The sequence below is a fragment of the Acomys russatus genome, chromosome 6 (genome assembly GCF_903995435.1).
Source record: "Acomys russatus chromosome 6, mAcoRus1.1, whole genome shotgun sequence".
NCBI classification, from domain to species: Eukaryota; Metazoa; Chordata; class Mammalia; order Rodentia; family Muridae; genus Acomys; species Acomys russatus.
Genome location: NC_067142.1, coordinates 49,588,656 through 49,608,252, shown reverse-complemented (window position 1 = coordinate 49,608,252; position 19,597 = coordinate 49,588,656). Strand labels below are relative to the sequence as shown.

The following is a 19,597-nucleotide window of genomic DNA, read 5'->3' as shown; positions in this document are numbered from 1 at the left end:
GGAGAGGACATGCTCTAACCTGTTGAACTGTCTAAGGCTGTACAGTGTGTTCCAAGTTCCCAGCGTTGTGAGCTGTCACCCATGCTGAGGTGGGCTTCAGTGATGCGATTGTCTTTGACTCTTTTCTGCTCCTAAAAGTAATCCGTCTCCCAGCCGGGCAGTGGTGGTGCACGCCTTTAATCTCAGCACCTGGGAGGCAGAGGCAGGCGGATTGCTCTGAGTTCGAGGCCAGCTTGGTCTACAAAGTGAGTCCAGGACAGCCAAGGCTATGCAGAGAAACCCTGTCTCAGAAAACAAACAAACAAAAAAAGTAATCCCTCTCCCACATTCCTGAAACCCCAGTAAAAACCCCAATTGGCTCACCAAGTTGGGCTTTGGTGGTTTCTGTACTTACAGTCTGTGGTGAGCTCCCTTTGTAGGATGAGTAAACACGCATGGTCATCTCCCCAGGATAAGTTTTGTCATGCAACATTTGGCTGCTTGTGAAACATTGCTTTCCCTAGAACTGACAAACCTTGATAGAGAGTGGACAGACCCTTGGGAAGCCATTTGACAGAGGACTCCAGGACTAGGTGCAGAGCCGCATGGCTTTTACAGTCTTTCAAGAGAGACTCTGTGATTTCTAAAGATGAAAACTGACAAGCCACGAGGCAATTTTGTTACCGTGTTTGTCTTTGTTCGTTTGTCTGAAGTAGAGTAAATAATTTACAAAGCTTCCCTTTGCCTGCTGCTGTATACATAAAGCCGTTTTCAAATGGTGAATAAATCAAATCCTACTCCGGCTCAAACCTACTTTTACCACACTGAGCACCTGTGCCTAGAAGAGTGCAGCACCTGACCAAAGCAGCCAGTGGACAGTATTGCATTCAGCTCCGCCCTCAATGCTACATTTTCTTGTTTGTTTTGTTTTGTTTTGTTTTGCTCTGCAAGACAGGGTTTCTCTGTGTAGCCCTGTCTGTCCTGGACTAGCTTCGTAGACCAGACTAGCCTCAATCTCAGCAATCTGCCTGGCTCTGTCTCCTGGGTGCTAAGATTAAAGGCCTGGGCCACCATGCCAGGCTTTTCGCGTTTTGTTTTGTTTTATTTTAATAATTTATTTATTTTCATCTTATCTGCATTGGTGTTTTTGCCTGCATGTATGTCTGTGGGAGGGTGTCAGATCTTGGAATTACAGACAGTTGTGAGTTGCCACGTGGATACTGGGAATTGAACCTGGGTCCTCTGGAAGAGCAGTCAGTGCTCTTACTCACTGAGCCATGTCTCCAGCCCCTCAGTGCCATATTTTCAGTCCTATCAGTTGCATATTGAGCTCCCAGGCCTGACCCTCCCACCCTTACCTACCCTCTACATGGAAAGACTGGATTCTGTGAGGCGGTTCCTCCTCCTGGAAGCACTTTTGTCTGTTTGTAATTACATTTATTTGGGACACACACCAGGAGAAGGCTAGGGGATAACTTCTCCCCTTCTATCACGAGGGTCCTGGGGTTTGAATTTAGGGTGGCAGGTGGCAGCAAGAGCCTTTACCAGCAGACTCTTTCCCTCAGCCCTTGTTTTTGTGGGTTTGTTTATTTGTTTTCTGACAATCTCACTCAAGGTTACCCTCAGATTCACTATGTAGCCCAGTCTGGCATCAAACTGAATGGCAGCCCTCCCATTTCCTCCTCCCAAGTGCGGCGGGGGTTACAGTCACAAGACACCAAGCCAGGCTGAGCCTTCTCATTTTGCAGCAAGAGTTCTCCAATCTTTGGAGCCCTTGGGTCATTGGCTGCTTGTATGGGCTAACTGTCCTGTTTTCTAGCACGCTCTTATTTGACTATCTGCATTTCTTTGCTCCCAAATAATTGTCTTTTCTCTAACCACTTGTTTTACCTAAATATTGAGATGCTGCGTATCTTTAACAGCTTAACAATTCAGTCCATTTGCTAAGTGTTCACTGCATCTTCCGCGTGCTCAGAGCACCGCGCTAGGCACCTCAGGAGACACAAGAAGTCAGGTGACCCTGGCAAGGTCCCGAGTCTGATGGGGGAAATGAAGTAGAGGCATAAATAGCTACAACCGATGGCAAGATCTGCTAAGTGTTATAAGAGATGTACAAACCAAGTGCGATGAGGGCTCAGAGGGAGGTGAGAGGCTGCAGATGCCTGCCAGAAAAGCCTGCAGACTCATGATGCAAAGGACTCTGGCTGCGTAAGGGAGGTAAGCACTGAGCTTTAAACAGGGAGGTAGCTGAGAGCCGAGAAAGGGGTAACTGAGTTCTGAGAAAGTACACTCACGTTCAGCAGCAGATGAATGCCTGACAATGGCCAAAGCTAATCATGGTCCAGCATAAGTCAAAAGCCAGAAAATTATCCCCACTGTACACGTGATTGTTTGCCCAACTGGCCAGAGAAATTACGATTGTGACATTGAAACTATACTTGCTGCCTAAGTCTTTTTAGAGATTCAGTTAGACTGAAAATTGCTGGTTAAACGGATTCCCTGGGTAACAGTCTTAAGCAGCACCTCCTGTTTAAGGACCCGTCAGACTTGCTGTCATTCCAACCCCCACAGGTAGACATCCTATTTCTATAAATGTCCATTTTAGGTTTCTGTATTTTTCAGTCTATAAACTGTTTGCTATAACTGTCCAATTCCTCTTCTTTAATAGAGAAATGTTTATAAATAATGTATAAACATACACACACAGAGAAAGAGAATTTTAACAAAGGAGAAAAATGGTATATTCACTCACTTCTTTGTTTGTTTGTTTGACATAGGGTTTCTCTGTGTAGCCTTGGCTGTCCTGAAACTCACTCTGTAGACGAGGCTGGCCTCAAACTCAGAGATCCACCTGCCTCTGGCTCCCAAGTGCTGGGATTAAAGGAATGTACCACCAATGCCTGGCATTTACTCACTCTTTAAATCAACATTGTTCACAGCAGGGAAAAAAAATCATATATTATACATCAACGTTGACTCCCTGGAGCACAATAAGTAAATAACTTTTTAATGATGTTTAGCAAGATTGGTTCATAGTAAATAAAGTAATTATGACTTGAATTTATATGTAAGATTTCATCGTTTAAGTTTTAGTTTATAATGAATGACACTCTCTAAATTTTAAAACACTGCTCTGTTCTAAAGAACTTGCAGTTCATGTGATGAGTCACGTGCAGTTAAATATTTATCAGCGTAGAAAGTTATTGATGTAGTTCCATCTTGACACACCATGGAGCAAACATTCCACTTCCCTGTGGGTACCAAAATGAAGGATTGGGAAAATGTTGAAAAATAAAAGCCTGCCCCATCTTGAAGTGTCATTTAATTGAGTCTTTAAAGGGGTATAATAATAATTTTTACAGCCATAGAAAATGAGCTTTATACCAAGAATGGAAATATATTGTTTACTTAAGGCCTCCAGGACAAATCAAAGCAAGTGTCAAAGAAAAGGTCTTCAAACTATTTGCTTTTTAATTAAGTGGAAAAGAGAGAGGGCACATGTCCCAGCTATAACTAGGATGAGGTGCACTCTGGGAGCCAGGACAGCAGCCACGCCCACTGAGCTACAATAAGACAGACAGAGCACTTAGGTGAGTGTCGCTTCCTACCAGGGAAGTGAGATGTTTGTTAATGTTTTAGAAGGATGTATAAGAGTGCATTTCATTAATAGAAATGATTTGTACAATGCACAGTGATTTCATTTCAGAAAAGTTAATAAATAAAACCATGATTAACAAGAAAACCCCAATTCAAAGGTAGCACAGAAAAATAACATTATTATTCTATTTTGTTTTGTTTTGTTTTTTAGTTTTTCGAGACAGGGTTTCTCTGTGTAGCCTTGACTGTCCTGGACTCACTTTGTTAACCAGGCTGGCCTCGAACTCACAGCGATCCACCTGCCTCTGCCTCCCAAGTGCTGGGATTAAAAGGTGTGTACCACCACCACCCAGCCGTTAAAATATTTTTGTAAGGGCTAGAGAGATGACTCAGGGATTAAGAGCACTGGCTGCTCTTCCAGAGGACTAGGGTTCAATTCCCAGCACCCACATAGCAACTAACAACTGTCTGTAACTCCAGTTCCAGGTGATCTATCTGATGCCCTCACACACACAGGCACATAAAATAAAAATAAAAATAAAATAAGATAATTAAAAAATATATTTTTATGTCACAGTCAATAGCTCTGTTGGGGGGCCTAGTAGAAGTGCTTACATCTGAGGAACAGGTCCCAAGACTGGGGGTCCACCTCAGTGTCTGCCATCTATTCCTCTACCCATCCCCCCTAGAGGGTTCAATAAAAGCACTGGATTGAGAGTAATTGTGCTTGCTGCCAAAACTGACTTGAGTTTGATCCCTGGGTCTCGGGGTGCGGGGGGGAGGGGGGGCGGCAAAAAGAGAACTAGCTTCTATAAGTTGTCCTCTGATCTCTGCATGCTTTACACACACACACACACACACACACACACACACACAAATGTAATTTTAAAAAAATTAATAAAGGTGGTGAATTTTGTTTGAAATCGTTGGCACCGCTAGCTGCCTGTTTTCCGTCTCTTCGCTCCCTCCCTCCCGTTTCCACTTACACATAGTCTTCTGTGGAGTGTGCCACACTGTTGGGGGCCTTCACACTTAGCCAGCTGTCAGCCCCAAGTGCCAGTTTCCACCATCACCCCTCGGGAAACTCCAACTTTCAAACTCAGACTTTCTTTGTTTATGTAATATTTTAAATTTTTTTATTTCATGTGCATTGAGGGTGTCAGATCCTCTGAAACTGGAGTTATAGACAGTTGTGAGATGCCATGTGGGTGCTAGGGATTGAACCCTGGTCCTCTAGAAGAGCAATCAATACTCTTAACCACTGAGCCATCTCTCCCACTGAGCCATCTCTCCAGCCCCCAAACTCAGGCTTTCATAGCTATTCTTACCCACATGTAGCCCACAGGCTAAGGTTGAACATTCCTGGTGGGACATTCTTCTCTGGCAGCCAACCCCAGGGTTCTATCCAGACCTGCCTGCTGTTCCTTTACAACAGAGAAAACCAAGACCTGGAGACGAAATGGCCAGTAATCATCTGACCTGCTGTGTTTACTTTGCTTATCTCTAGGTCACCCGAAAGATGCTTTTCCTGAGGTATAGTGGGGAGTGTCAGCGCAGTGCCTGGGGCACATTCAGGACCCAATAAATATACTTGGAGTGAATCAGGAAGTGCTGAGTGTTCTAGTGACTCCACCCTTCCTGACCACAAGCCTAGTAAGGACATGGGATAGGGGGTGGCCACCTGGCTCAGTAGTTAAGAGCACTTGTTGCTCTCACTCAGGACCTGGGCACAATTCCCAGCACCCAACCAGCCCACAACCATCAGTAACTCATGCCATGACTTCTGATGCCCTCCTCTGGTCTCTGGGGACACCAGGCACATGTATGGGGCACAGTCATATATTCAGGCAACACAGTCATAGAGAGGACATTAATATTTCATCCATTTACTCATTCGACAGATGGTAGCCAAACACACACTGTGGGAGAGACTGTTCTAGAAGCCCATGCATTGGAAACTGATACAAGTGAAGATGGATCCTTCCAGTGTTCAGTTCTGTTCTGGAGAGACAGGTGGTAAATAAACATAACAAACAAGGCAAAGCTTTGTGGGAAAGCAATAGGAGAGAGGTACAAGTACGGAGAGTTTAGGGGAACTGGGAGTGTGTGAGGCGCAGTTTCAGATGCTCTATACTGGGGGAGGAGGACTTGCCCAGACCAGGGAAGGAGGCTGCAATATAGAGGGCAGCAAATCAGACCTGGGTCTTCCAGGCAGAGCTGAGCATGGCTAAGAAGGATGTAGAATAGGACTTTAGGACAGAGGGGTAGGAGGAGGCCTGAAGGTCACCGGGTGGGGGGGAGGGTGAGTGGGAGGAGGCCTGAAGGTCAGTGGGTGGGAGGGGGGAGGCCTGAAGGTCACGGGGAAGGGTGGGAGGAGGCCTGAAGGTCACGGGTGGGGGGGGGGGGGAGGGGGTGAGGAGTGCCTGGAGTGGGAGTGGGTTAGCTTACTCTGAGTTTTTCTCTGAAGAAAACAGGAAGCCACTGGAGGATTTTGTAGAGAGAATATCAATATTACTTAGATGTGGAATACTTTTTCTTAAGGATCTCTTCGACCCTTTACTAAGAATTAAGTGTTGGAACCGCCCCAACCCTGATCCCACAACATAAATAAATGAGTAAATGCAAAAAGGTAGGGGGAAAAAAAAGAAAAGTATCGGTGGCCAAAGACAGAAGTAGAGAGTTCAGTACAAAGGAGGTTAGAGCAAGCTGAGCAAGTAGCTCAGCTGGTAGAGTGCTTGCTGGTTCAACACTCAATGCCACAAAAGCTGTAAATCCTAACAGTTGAATCAGAAGTTCAAAGTAATGAGTTCAAGGCCAGCCTGGGTTACATGAGACCCTGTCTCACAAAAAATAAAAATGATTTTTTTTAAAGGCTGTTGCAGTCATTTGGAGGAACAGCAACAATGGCTTGGTGTAAGAGTGTGGGGGAGGGGAGGTGGTTGATGCTAGTTCCTTGAAGAAGACACAAAGAACTCCAAAGGTTTACTGGCAAGAGGGAAGAATTAAGCACTGGTCCAATAGTTTCAGTCTAAGCAAACAAGAGAGACACTAGAAGCACTTTACTGTTACCTGGGGACAATCCTCTGCACTGGCTCCTGTTGTATGGTGTTTTTTCCCCCCTGTATAGCCCTGGCTGTCCTGGAACTCACTCTGTAGATCATGCTGGCCTCGAACTCAGAGATCTACCTGCCTTCACCTCCTGACTGTTGGCATCAAAGGTGTGCACCGCCACCACCTTGCAGTAGGGGTTAAATGTTAAATGAAGTCCACAAGCAGTGGCAGGGCTACTTCCGCGATAGTGGCAACAGTGTTGTAGATACCAACTTGGAACATAGGTGCCATGGAGACCCTGGCCCTTCAGGGACCAGCTCTGAGTCCTGGTGTCAGCTACCTCCTCGTTTTAACTTCACTATCCTCCAAATTATAAGAATCGAGGAGGGTCATATTTTATGCATATGGGTGTTTTGCTCACATGTGTGTATGTGCACCACATGTATGCAGAGCCCATGGAGGCTAGAAAAAGAGGGTGTCAGATCCTCTGGACCTAGGATTACGGGAGGTTGCCACTAACCACTGGATGCTGGGAATCAAACCTAGGCCCTCTGAGCCGTCTCTCCACCCCACCACACTCCCCAAAGTTTTGGCTGGCTCCTTGTCCAAGACTAAAGAACATTATGCAGCAGGCTTAAGGAGAAGCAGTTGGATGGCAGGAGGTTTTTAAAAGCCCAGGTAAAGCCAGGCGGTGGTGGCACATGCCTATAACCCCAGCGCTCAGGAGGCAGAGGCAGCCGGATCGCTGTGAGTTCGAGGCCAGCCTGGTCTACAAAGCGAGTCTGGGACAGTCAAGGCTACACAGAGAGACCCTGTCTCAAAAAACCAAAAAAAAAAAAAAAAAAAAAAAAAAAAAGCCCAGGTAAGGTAGCCTCACAGTGAGGGTGGTCATGGTGAAGGCGGTAGTGGGTGAGGTAGCCCCACAGTGAGGGTGGTCATGGTGAAGGCGGTAGTGAGGACTGCACTTGCCTTTCCTGGAAAATTCACAAATTTCAGAGAAATTGTGAAGTACAAAAGGAAGAGTGAGCCAATGTGAAGAGGGTAGCCTTGGTCACACCATGGACATTGGCTTAAAGCTAAAATACTTCAGAGGCCAGCTGCCAAAAAGTATCAAAAGGAAAAAAAAAATGATCTATGGCCATGAACACTTATAATTAGAATATCTCTGGCAGTGGAAACATTCTTTTTTATGAACCATTTTTATACGTTTTAAGATATGACATGATTCTTTAGCAAAAAAGCTCCTATGTAGTGGGTCCGTAGCATCAAATCCAAAAGAATTATTCCAACTGCCTTTAGTGAAACAAACTCGTGTATGTTGAGAATTGCAAAACAAATCAAAACTGATATTTAAAAGGTACTTAGCAAATCTCTTTGTTTTTGCTGTTATTTTTATTTTTGTTTCGTTTTGTGATTTTGTTGGGTTTTTACTGTCTCTGATTTTTTGAGACAGAGTTTCTCTGTGTAGCTCTCTCTCCTGTTTCTTGACTCTCTGTCTCTGTCTCTGTGTTTTTTGCAGCCGTGGGTGTCCTGGAACTCATTCTGTAGACCAGGTTGGCCCCAAACTCAGAAGTTCTCCTGCCTCTGCCTCCCAAGAGCTGGGACTAAAGGTATGTGCCACCACTGCCCGACCTTTTTTCTTTTAATACATCTCATTGGATCTTTTTCAGCAATTTGGAATATTTAAAAGTCTAAAGTTAGAAAGAACTGCATTAGAAAGTATATTTTGCAGTGCCACAGATGGCCATTAAGCTAATACCATCAACAGGGCAATCCATTGGTGGCTGGGAGGAAAATGATATAAAGACTTGAATCTCATGGCTGAGGGTGGAGCTCATGGTACAACAGTTTCGTATAAGAAAGGCTCTCGAGCCCAGCATGGTGGTACACAGCTATAATCCTAGCACAAAGGAGGTCCAGACTTCAGGACTGCTTCAAGTTCAATTCCAGCTTGGGCTACAAGAGAGTTCTAGGTCAGTCAAGGTTACTTAGTTCGAGCCTGCCTCAAGGCAAAAACAAAGATGAATAAATGAGAGCAGGAGGAAAGGAGGTAAAGAGAGGCACAGAGAGACACAGGGAGAGAGGACAAACAAATGTTTCCAAATAAAGTTTTTGTTTTTCTGGTTGGTTCTTTGTTTTCACTTTTTTGTTTTGTTTTTGTTGTTGTTGTTTGTTTGTTTGTTTGTTTGTTTCATGTTGTTGTTGTTTTTGGGTTTTTTTTTTTTTTTTTTTTGAGTTTTGAGTTTTGTAGTAAAGACTGACCCCGAACTCACTATGTAGCCAGAGCTGGCCTCAAACTTGCCGCTTCCCTCTGTTTCGGCCTCCCAAATATTGTGGGATTATAGGCAAAAGCCACCACATCTTTGAAACTTAGGTTTGAGAAGAAAGGCTGGGAATTGAACTCAGGACCTCTGAAAGAACAGTGTTCTTAACCACTGAGCCATCTCTCTAGCTCTTTGCTCAAGTCTCACGCTGAACACTTTTACAACTATTGGTTGTCAGTAGAAAAGTAACTACGTATCTACACATATCTGTATCTGCACATTTTCATTCACACACACACACACACACACACTCTTCTTTTGTATTTTCCTTTCATGGCAGAGAGTATCTTAGGAACAGAGGTTCAAACTTGAGTGTTATTTTGTTGTATTTTCAGCTATTCATTTGAAATAGTCTAACATTGGAGACTGGTGTATAAATGTTTCTCTGTGGTTCATAACATGTCAATTCATACTAAATAAGAATTAAGAGCCAGGAGTGGTGGTGCAGGCCTTTAATCCCAGCACTAGGGAGGCAGAGGCAGGTGGATCTCTGAGTTCCAGGCCAGCCTGGTCTACTAAGTGAGTCCAGGACAGCCAAGGCTACACAGAGAGACCCTGTCTCGAAAAACCAAAAACAAAACAAAACAAAAAATTAATACAAATTTTTCTTTTCTTTTCTTTCTTTCTTTCTTTCTTTCTTTTTTTCTGAGACAGGGTCTCTCTGTGTAGCCTTAGCTATCCTGGACTTGCTCTGTAGACCAGGCTGGCCTCAAACTCAGAGATCAGCCTGCCTCTGCCTTCCCTAGTGCTGGGATTCCAGGCATGTACCACCACTGCTTGGCTCTCAATTTTTTCTTAAAAGGCAAATGAGCCTCTTAATTGCATGCATTGGTGTATGTGGTGTGTATGTGTGCTTGAATTTATGTGTGCATATGTTTATTCAGGTGCATTTGCACTCCTGTGTGTGATGAGGCAGGCTCTATTACTCAACCAGGAACTCATAAATTCAACTAGGATGGCTGGCTAATGAGGAGCTTCCGGAATCTAATTTTCACCCACTGGACACAAGCAACAATACCCACCTCACTTTTGAAATTCTGATAGTTTTAAGCAAAAAAAAAAAAAAAAAAAAAAAAAGCTTAGCTGCATGCACAAAATATGATCAAGTAAAATTAAAACTCTAAGAAAATTGACAAACTACAGAGGTTTAAACTGTGGGTCACAACCCCAACTGGGACCTGTGACTGAACGTGCTGGGTTGAGAAATATTTGGCCACAGTCAAAGGGTTCTGTTGCATAATGGCCAAACATTAGTTCAGAACTAAATGTACAGTGTGAGTCTGAGGTGTTTCTGGATGCAGTCACCCATGATGCATCTGGGGACATCCCTGGAGAGCATACAACAGCCATACTACATATGCATTGTGCATGTCACCAAGTCTTGCCACACTAATAAGTGCTATCTGGAACACTTGAGTCAGATTTAAGACAATCATATGCTGTTTAGCTGTACACAAATGTTTTCTGCTCACAGAAACATAGTAATTTAATTGCAGAAAACAAAGACTTTTAATATGTTCTTATGGTCATGCTTCAGCAGGTAAGCACCAAACCAGTATCTATCTATATTGAATAGCGTTCAAATTGGTATTTTAAAAATTGCTGTTCTGAGTTGCTGGGTTGAGTTTTATAAACTACCGTTAAATTAATTTTGGCTTGGGGTCTAGTTTGCTTTTTGTTGCTGTGATAAGTACCATAACCAAAAGCAACTGGAGAAATAAGGAAGCCAGGTGTGGTGGCACACACCTTTGATCCCAGCACTCTGAAAGGTAGAGGCTGGTGGATTTTTGTGAGTTCGAGGCCAGCCTGGTCTACGCAGTGAGTCCAGGACAGCTGGGCTACACAGGGAAACCCAGTCTCTAAAAACTAAAAAAAGGAAGGAAGGAAGGAAGGAAGAAAGAAAAAATCTTCAGTAGCACTGTTCTAGATTGGCTTTGGCTTGGGATGAATTCTTGATGGGAGATTTGCCTCTTACAGTTAGCTCCTGTTCACGTGGAGGCAGCAACTCAATTCAGCAAGAAAAAGTGTTATCAAGTTACCTATTTGTACCAGCCCAGTCTTCCTGTATCACAAACACACACAGCTCCTGCTTGAGAAGCAACCGTGAGAGCCCCAAGCAGAACCCGCAGTAGACCTTCAGCTTAGCAACGTGTTTGGTGGACTCCCTCGCACCACTTGCTGGTGTCACTACAACCACCATCTTGGAGATGGGTATGTTTCGGAGCATTCTGTGAACTGTATGAACTGTATTATATATAGTCACTGCTCCCATTTCGCAACTTCCATATTAAAAAACAATCAATTTAAGATCTTGATTATCGGGGCTGGAGAGATGGCTCAGCGGTTAAGAGCACTGTTCTTCCATAGGTCATGAGTTCAATTCCCAGCAACCACATGGTGGCTCACAACCATCTATAATGTGATCTGATGCCCTCCTCTGTCCTGCAGATGTACATGCAGGCAGAGCTCTGTATACATAATAATAAATAAATCTTTTTAAAAAAAATCTTGATTATCTTCCAATCTCATGGTTTAAAAAAAAAAACCTTTTGATCTTTTTAATTTCCATAATGCTGCTGCGCTTTGGCATTGTTTCTCTGTGTGAAGAACTTTAAAGAGTGTATCTGGAGCCTCCTGGGAGCTTTCTACACAGCAATCAGATATGGTAGGCTACAAAGAGACTTTGAACTTAGCTGTAACATATCCTGTTTTAGTGCTGGCTAAGACTATGTGTTTCCTAAAAATTGGAGTAAAACCCACTCACAGTGACTTTGCCCACCAGCTAACCCCTGCTTCTCCTCTGCTGTCCTGGACAGGAATGTAGAAATGAGGAAGAGTGAACTTCTTCTTACTTCCTCAGTGGCTCTCAGACACACTCACTGTCCTTGCCAAATAGCAGCAGCCAGGCCGGATGCCCATCTTCTGTCTTGATTCTGTACTGCTGAAATGTGTGCATAAGAAATCACCCCATTCAGTTGGGTGTGGTAGCACACGCCTGTAATCTCAGCACTCAGGAGGCAGAGGCAGAGGCAGGTGGATCTCTGTGAGTTCGAGGCCAGCCTGGTCTACAAAGCGAGTCCAGGACAGCCAGGACTATTACAGTGAGAAACCCTGTCTCAAAACAAAACAAAACAAAACAAAAAACCCAAAAACCAAAAAGAAAAGAAAGAAAATAACAACAACAACAAAACAAACAAACAGAAATTTACTCCATTTTCCTCCTCTACCAGCAACCTATGTTCAACATTCAATTCCAAGGGCGAGAAAGGCGGCCCGGGAATTTGATTCCCAGTACCCACAGTAGGCAGCTCACAACCACCTGAAATTTTAGGTCTAGGGTAGCCTATGCCTTCTTCTGGCCTCCGAGGCACACATATACATATAAATAAAAATAATAAACTCTTAAAATCCAACGTAAGTGTTGATTTAAACAATATGGCTATTTTCCTTACTTAAAAGCAACACAATGTCTCGTCACGGCCATTGGGATAAAGTCTGAATCCTTTAACCCGAGTCATAAGCTTCTCCAACTGATTAGACCTCACCTACGCTCTGGCATCTCTCCTCTCTGGACCTTTTCCTTGAGGCATCTTGAACTTTTCCAGACTCTGGTATCTGATGACTTCGTTTCTTTGTCTCAGCCCATGAGCATGCTCAGTTCCTCTGTCTGGCCCAGGATGATGATGATGTTGTTGTTGTTATTGTTTGGGTTTTTTGTTTTTCGAGACAGGGTTTCTCTGTGTAGCCTTGGCTGTCCTGGAGTCACTTTGTAGACCAGGTTGGCCTTGAACTCACAGAGACTGGCCTGCCTCTGCCTCCCAAGTGCTGGGATTAAAGGAATGCACCACCACACCTGGCTCTGGCCGAGGATTTTACACTGTCATTTCTTTCCTAGTTATTCAGCAACTGTGGAGGAGCACCTGCTCTACGCTTGGCATTAGCACACAGTCAGTGGCGACACCACACACTGTTTCCCTCCTTACAGAAAGTCAGTGATAGCACAGAGTTTGAGGTGAAATGGGAAGTGAGACAGGAGCTGGGTCACAGAAGCAGTATCAGATGGTATGGAAGCAAAAGTCAGGGAAGCCAGCCTTATTTAGGAGCCAGCGGGGGTTTTCTTGAGAAGGCACTGTTGAAGTGAAAATCTAAATAAAGGTATCAGTTGAAGTAAAGAGTGGGAAGGGAAGAGAATGTTGGGGGAGGTGGCAGAAACGTTCTGAGAGCACAGTAAAACTGGAAATAGGGGAGTATTGATGGAGTACTAAAACAAGGCCTGTTTTTGTTTGTTTGTTTGGTGTGAGCAGAAGGTCCTTCTGTTGAATATATTTTGCTGGTGGCCTGTGTTACCAAACAAAAACAGCTGTAAGATTCTCCTCATCCTCTATTGCCAGCTAAGTGTCGATGGCTCCCCCCTTTCATCAGTACCCATCAGCGATGGGTATGAAAAGGTATCGTGAACTCAAGCCTGGCTGTCTGAAAACCAGTTCCTTCCTGATCTTCCCTTATGCTCTGGATCAAATGACACACCTGTACTTCTGCTTTAGCATTTGTAAAGGGGGTGACTCTGTGTTCTAGCTCAGCCAGATGTGGTGACACACAGCTGTTAATCCCAGCACTCGGAATGCTAAGGCAGGAGGACCATAAGTTCAAGGTTAGCCTAGGCTATAGAGCAAGTTGTAGCTACATAGTGAGAACTTGACTCCAACCCTCCCACTTCTGCCCCCACCCCCTAAATCCATGGTATGGAATGCTGTGTTGCAAGTGACCATTCAATAATATAAGAATTTCAAGCCCCACCCCCTCCCCCCACCCACTCCATAAGGTCTAATTGTATAGCTCTGGCTGACCCGGAACTCTCTGTGTAGACAGTGTAGAAAAGGCTGCTTCTTCAGTGCTTCCTTACTTCCTGGCAGTTCCCTGTCAGTGGTCCCCAAGTTCATTCCCAGCATCTGTACACACAGGGGCAGCAGAATCAGGCCACGTTCTTTTCAAATGATCCAATTTATCAAAGTAAAAACATATTGAAATAGAAACACTGGAAGATCTAGTTATTTTCCAGTCATCAAAAGCAAGATATATTTCTGCTCTGATTAAACCATCTCATTCTTCTCTTTTACATCCAAACTAATCAATCAGCCTTTTTTTTTTTTTTTTGCAAACTTGATGTTTGGTTACTCAATAGTAGATTTACCAAAATTATATCAATATAAACAATAATTATTATTAAATTTTAAATAGAGATTATACATTTGTGTGCTAGAAACATTTTTGTTGTTGTTGTTATTGTTGTTGTTTCCAGAAAGGGTTTCTCTGTGTAGCCTTGTTTGTCCTGGACTCACTTTGTAGATCCGGCTGGCCTTGAACTCACAGAGATATGCTTGCCTCTGCTGGGATTCAATTGCTTTCTTATGCAGTGAAGTGACATGAAAAGTGACATCATTAGATCATGAGTTTACTTTGCTAAAAACATTTTATTCATCCCTGAGAACATTTTAACTGCAAATGAGAAACTATCAATTATCTTAGTCACAAATGCTATGTTTTCCTATGTTTCTGTAGTCTACAAACTGGATAAATAAATTCAACCCCCTTTCAGAGTAAAAGAAAGATTCAGTCTAAAATATATTACAAATATCCAGATTGTACTAGGTGTGAGTTATAAAAATCAAGAATGAGGTTTAGGGAATGGCTCAATCAGTAAAGCACATTCTTTGCAAGAATCTGAGTTCAACCTCCAGAACCCACACTAAAGAGGGGGATGTGGCGGGGGGCACACATCTGTAATCCCAGCACTTGGGAGGCAGAGGTAGGCAGATTGCTGTGAGCTCGAGGCCAGCCTGGTCTACAAAGTGAGGACAGCCAGGGCTACACAGAGAAACACTGTCTCGAAAAACTAAAAAAAAAAAAAAAAAAATTGTTGACACATGCTTGTGATACTAGCACTGAGGAGGTGGAAACAAGGTGCTTGTACGTGAGAGGCTCTGTCTTAAGAGAGGTGGGTGGGTCCTGAGGATGACACCCAAAGTTGTCCCATGGCCTCATGCATACCTGTTCACACACATGCCTCTGTCCACAGAAGTGCTCCTGCACACACATAAACAATACACACATTCATTTAAAAAACAGAGAGTTCTTTAGTTACCAGTGTTGAGTTTGTTTGTTTGTTTATATTCTTTTTTCTCTCTAATAAGCAACTCAACTTTAAAAATACAGGTGCTCTATTAAAGAAATTGAAGATTTTGCTTCAAGGGTTTTTACAGCAAAGGCTGCCCTTGAATTTCTGACCCTCCAGCTTCTGTGTCTCAAACTCTGGGTTACAAGCATGTGCCGCCAAATTTCACACACCTAAAGGGAGTTTGAAAATATAATTATGTTAAGTACTTATGTGTTGTTTGGGCAAAAAGCTTCAAGCCATTTTTGTCTTTGTTTTTGTTTTGTTTTGGTTTTTTTGAGACAGGGCTTCTCTGTGTAGCCTTGGCTGTCCTGGACTCTGTAGACCAGGCTGGCCTCAAACTCACAGCGATCTGCCTGCCTCTTCCTCCAGAGAGCTGGAATTAAAGGCATGTGCCACCACGCCTGGCTTTAAGCCATTTTTTTAAAAGGAAGTAGTTTGCCCAGCACTTGGGATGCAGAGGCAGGTGGAGGCAGGTGGATTGCTGTGAGTTCTAGGCCAGCCTGGTCTACAAAGCAAGTCCAGGACAGCCAAGGCTGCATGGTAATTTGTCTCTTTTACATTGAGGAAGAGTTCTTTTTTCTTTTTTCTTTTTTTCCAGACAGGGTTTCTCTGTGTAGCCTTGGCTGTCCTGGACTGGCTTTGTAGACCAGGCTGGCCTCGAACTCCCTGAGTGCTGGGATTACAGGCATGTACTAGCATGTCCAACAGTTCTCTTAAGGAAACTCAGCACAGAGAATTCAGTAAGCTGTCTGTAAGAGGGATCTGAAATGTGAGGGCCAAAGCAACTTAAAGGGGTGGAGGTGTACTCAGGTGATCCCAGCATTCAGGAGGCAGAAGCAGGAGATCAGAGTTCAAGGTCATCAGTGGCCATGATGAGGCAAGTCTAGGGTACTTGAGACCCTGTCTCAAATCAGATCACCCTGTTACCTGATCAACCTCTGAAAACCAGTTTCCCACTCACAAAAGAGATGGTGGTATTTGTCTTGTAAGATTGTTAATATGAACAAGTTTAAAACATACATGAAAAGCTTTGAACTAGAGACTGCCTTACAGAAGTAATTCATAAAGCCAAGCATGGTAGATCATGCCTGTTCCAGAACTCGCAAAGGCTGAGGCAGGAGAATTACCATGACTTTGGGACCAGTTTGGGCTAAGAGTGAGATCCATTTTCAAGAAATATAAAACGCCTATTATCCCAGTACTCACAAGGCAGAGAGGCAGGTAGATCTCTGCAAGTTCCGGACAGGCCAGATCCACACAGTAGGTTCTAGGCAATCCAGGACAATAAAACTGAGACAGTGTCTCCAAAAATAAATAAATAAGAAAAGAAACGAACAAAAACAATTTACAAGTCTGCTAAAATGGCTCCAAAGGGAAAGGTGCTTTGCCACCAAAACTGACAACTGGAGTTCAGTACCCAGTACACAACACAGTAGAAGAACAGCAATTCCCACAGGTTGCCCTCTGCCCTCCATATGAAAGCTGTGGCACATGTGTGAACACACACACACACACACACACACACACACAAGAAATACATATCATGAAAACATTTTTCAAAATCTATCAGAAGCTCAAAGATACCAACCAGAGATTCCACAACATATAGCTTAATATCTACTTTTGTCTTCCTCTTCTTCTTGCTTCCTTTTCATGTGCTCGTGTACTTTAAAAACGCCTCCATTAGGTAGTTAGCTCCTCCAGTCCATCGTGAGCACATGGCATCCTTTTCCTGTGTTTCTCTTTAGGTTATACTAATGGACACTCAAGGGGCTTTCTTGACAGATATTCTCGATCGGCACTCAGTGCCAATGGGGAGTGAATTACGGCCACTGTCAAACGTCTCCTTTCATTTATTCTAAATGTGAAACCTTCTGCTACAACCCGTGCCCGCTTTCACAGTCTATCCCCCAAAGCACCCGGAGAACTGGCAGATCAGCTCCCCCACAGTAACCTCCTTCACCACTGCCACCAAACTCTCCAGCTGCAAGACCGTGCCCTTGCTCTCCATCAAAATCTGACCCACCTCTGCTCTTACAGCAAGCAGGGTTTCCCACATACTTAGCCCCGGAAGGAAAGGAGGGGCACCCACTGGCCCACTAAAGAGCCCTAGAGCTAAAGAGTTCCCAAGGATGCTTGGTCCTGCCTGGCTAAGGGAGAGGGAAACAATGTCGAGCGGCTAGGACGAAGAGTACAAGAGAAAAGACACCGGACTCACAAGAAAGTAAAAAGTGGGGGAATGCCTGGGTTGCTGCTACCTCAGGTGACTGAGGAGGTGGCCCGCGCTGCTGCTGGTCTGCCTTGATGCTAGAACAAAGTCCCCTGTTTAACAAGCAAACTTACAGAATAAAGCAGAAAGGATGGCTACTTCTTTCTTAGGCGCCCTCTTTCCGTGCGTGCGATAAGGTGGCTACCGGATCTGCCCTGTGTGCAGGGGTAGTCTTATAAGGTGGTCGTGAGTTTTTTAATCCTCAGGCCCACTGCAGATTCATCTTTTAGGTTTAGAGGCGAGTGTTTTTTAGGTTGAGCATTTGGGGTGGTCTTTATGGATATACTGTGGCTTTCATTAAACAGCTAGGAAATCTCTGGCAGTCCTCCAGCCTTTGGCAAACACGTGTGCCCGCAGCCAGTGGCAGCGCTGCGTTTCAGCACCGCTGCCTGTGGAGAGCGCCTCACCGCAGGGCCGGGTCAGGGCCTCTTACCCATTCCCTCTTCCAGCCCCAGAGCCCTAGCTCTATCCCAACTCGTTTCCCTGAGTCACAGAAAAAAGCACCCCCAACTTCTAACTTCTCAGTTCTTGCTTTTAAAGTGACCTCCTCGTCCCTCTCTCAGAGGTCTAAAGCCGCACACACCCTACGCCTTTGAGTCCTACAGGAGCAGCCTCTGAGCCGCGTGGATTCCGCACCGGTGGCGAGAAATATCCAACCTCATGGAAGATCTCTGTTGGACCTTATACACGCACCCAGACGTCGGGGCTCGATCCCTCTCGCTGTGCACCCCAAACCTCAAAAACAAACTCGTGAAGACCTGTCCGTACCCCACACACGAGCTCTCACGCATATCCACACATCCGTCCTCACACTCACACCGCAAGGCTACCGGGTGCCATCGCCGCCCTGGAGAACCTTGGCCAACTTGGGCCCGAATCCATCTCGCAGGCTCCTGGACCACCTCCCACAACAGCCGCCCCGCCCCCTCCCCTTCCAAGGCAGCGAGAGCCGAATCTCCTCGGCGGCGGGTCAGTGGTACCCCTCCCTCGCCATCAGTCATAATCCACCGCTCAGGGTCACCACGGCTACAATCCCCAAACATTTGTCCCTTGCGCCTCCAGAAAGCTCCAGTCCCTGTCATCGGTGTGTCGTGTGCGAGTGTTTGTGTCTCCGAAGCACATTTAACTCCTTCGAGCTTTCTGCCTATCCTAAACAAACAGCACGTTATCTCCAGCCTCTCTCCTTCCTTCTTCGCACCCCAACCTCTGCCCTCATCCCCACCCTCGCCCGCCAAGTAGTCAAACCTCCTCACCGCCGCACTCCAAGGCTCTAACCCGGAACCCCTACCCCGCCCCAGAGGACACTCACCCCCCAGCCCCGCACCTCCCCCACCCCTGGCCCTCCGCGAGGTGATCTGGCCCCAGGCTAGAGAAGCCTAGAAAAAAACGCAGTGTGCGTCGGCTCGCGCTAGTCGGGATCGCAGGGGTTGACCTGGCACCAGCCGGATCAGCGGACGCACCCCTCCGGAGGGGCGCACGCCTTTCTGCCCAATCGCCCAGGAAAACCCTGGTATTGGCGAGAGTGGAGCAGCGGAAGCAGCCTCCGGGGTGGGCGGGAGGACTCACCGAACATCTGAATGTGCCCTTTAGTGATGGGATTGAAACTGCCACAGGCCAGCAGGATAACGTGGGTCTTTGTGGTCTCGGTCATGATGGGAATAGGTCCCTCGCACTGGTCCAGAGGTTGCCTCTTTTTGTGTCTCGCTATGTCTGCAGACGGAGAAAGAAAGGCGAGGCTCCGGCGGTGGATGCTGTGGACTCCAAGGAGCCGCTCTAGACGCAAACCGCGTCACTCCCCGCCTCCCTTTAACGCTTGCAACTCCGGCGAGATCCGGGGCTGCTTTTGTATTGCTCTCCCTCTGGCTCTGTTCAATCCTACTTCCTCTCCGGCTTCTTTCACGTCACACTGGTGCTGGTGCCTGACCCTATCTTTTCTGTCCTCCCTAACCCGCTTCACTGAATCTTAGTTTATCTACAAGGCAAAAAGTGGTACTCAGACCCAGAGCCTTGCATTCTTACAGCATGGTGTACTGGCTATGTCCTCTTCCCTTCGGATTTCGTTTTCCTATCTCACTCTTTTCCTCTAACAAATCCAATTCTCTAACATATCCAATTCCAAAAACTTTTGATTTTATGAATTTTCTTTCTCATGGGCCTCAATATTATGACAAATGACAGTTTTTTTTTTCAATAGCCTTCATT

The 19,597-nt window shown here is 45.3% G+C and overlaps 1 protein-coding gene across 1 annotated transcript in view; it reads right to left on the bottom strand.

Annotated features, from left to right (window-relative positions):
• The window catches only part of Nmnat2 (nicotinamide nucleotide adenylyltransferase 2), a 159,193-nt gene extending 139,995 nt beyond the window's left edge, over positions 1-19,198 (bottom strand). Inside the window, exon 1 of the mRNA XM_051147582.1 lies at positions 18,962-19,198. Within this exon, the coding sequence (XP_051003539.1) occupies positions 18,962-19,046 (85 nt within the window). The 5' untranslated portion in view covers positions 19,047-19,198. The remainder of the gene's footprint in view (positions 1-18,961) is intronic.
• Between the last annotated feature and the right edge of the window lie 399 nt (positions 19,199-19,597).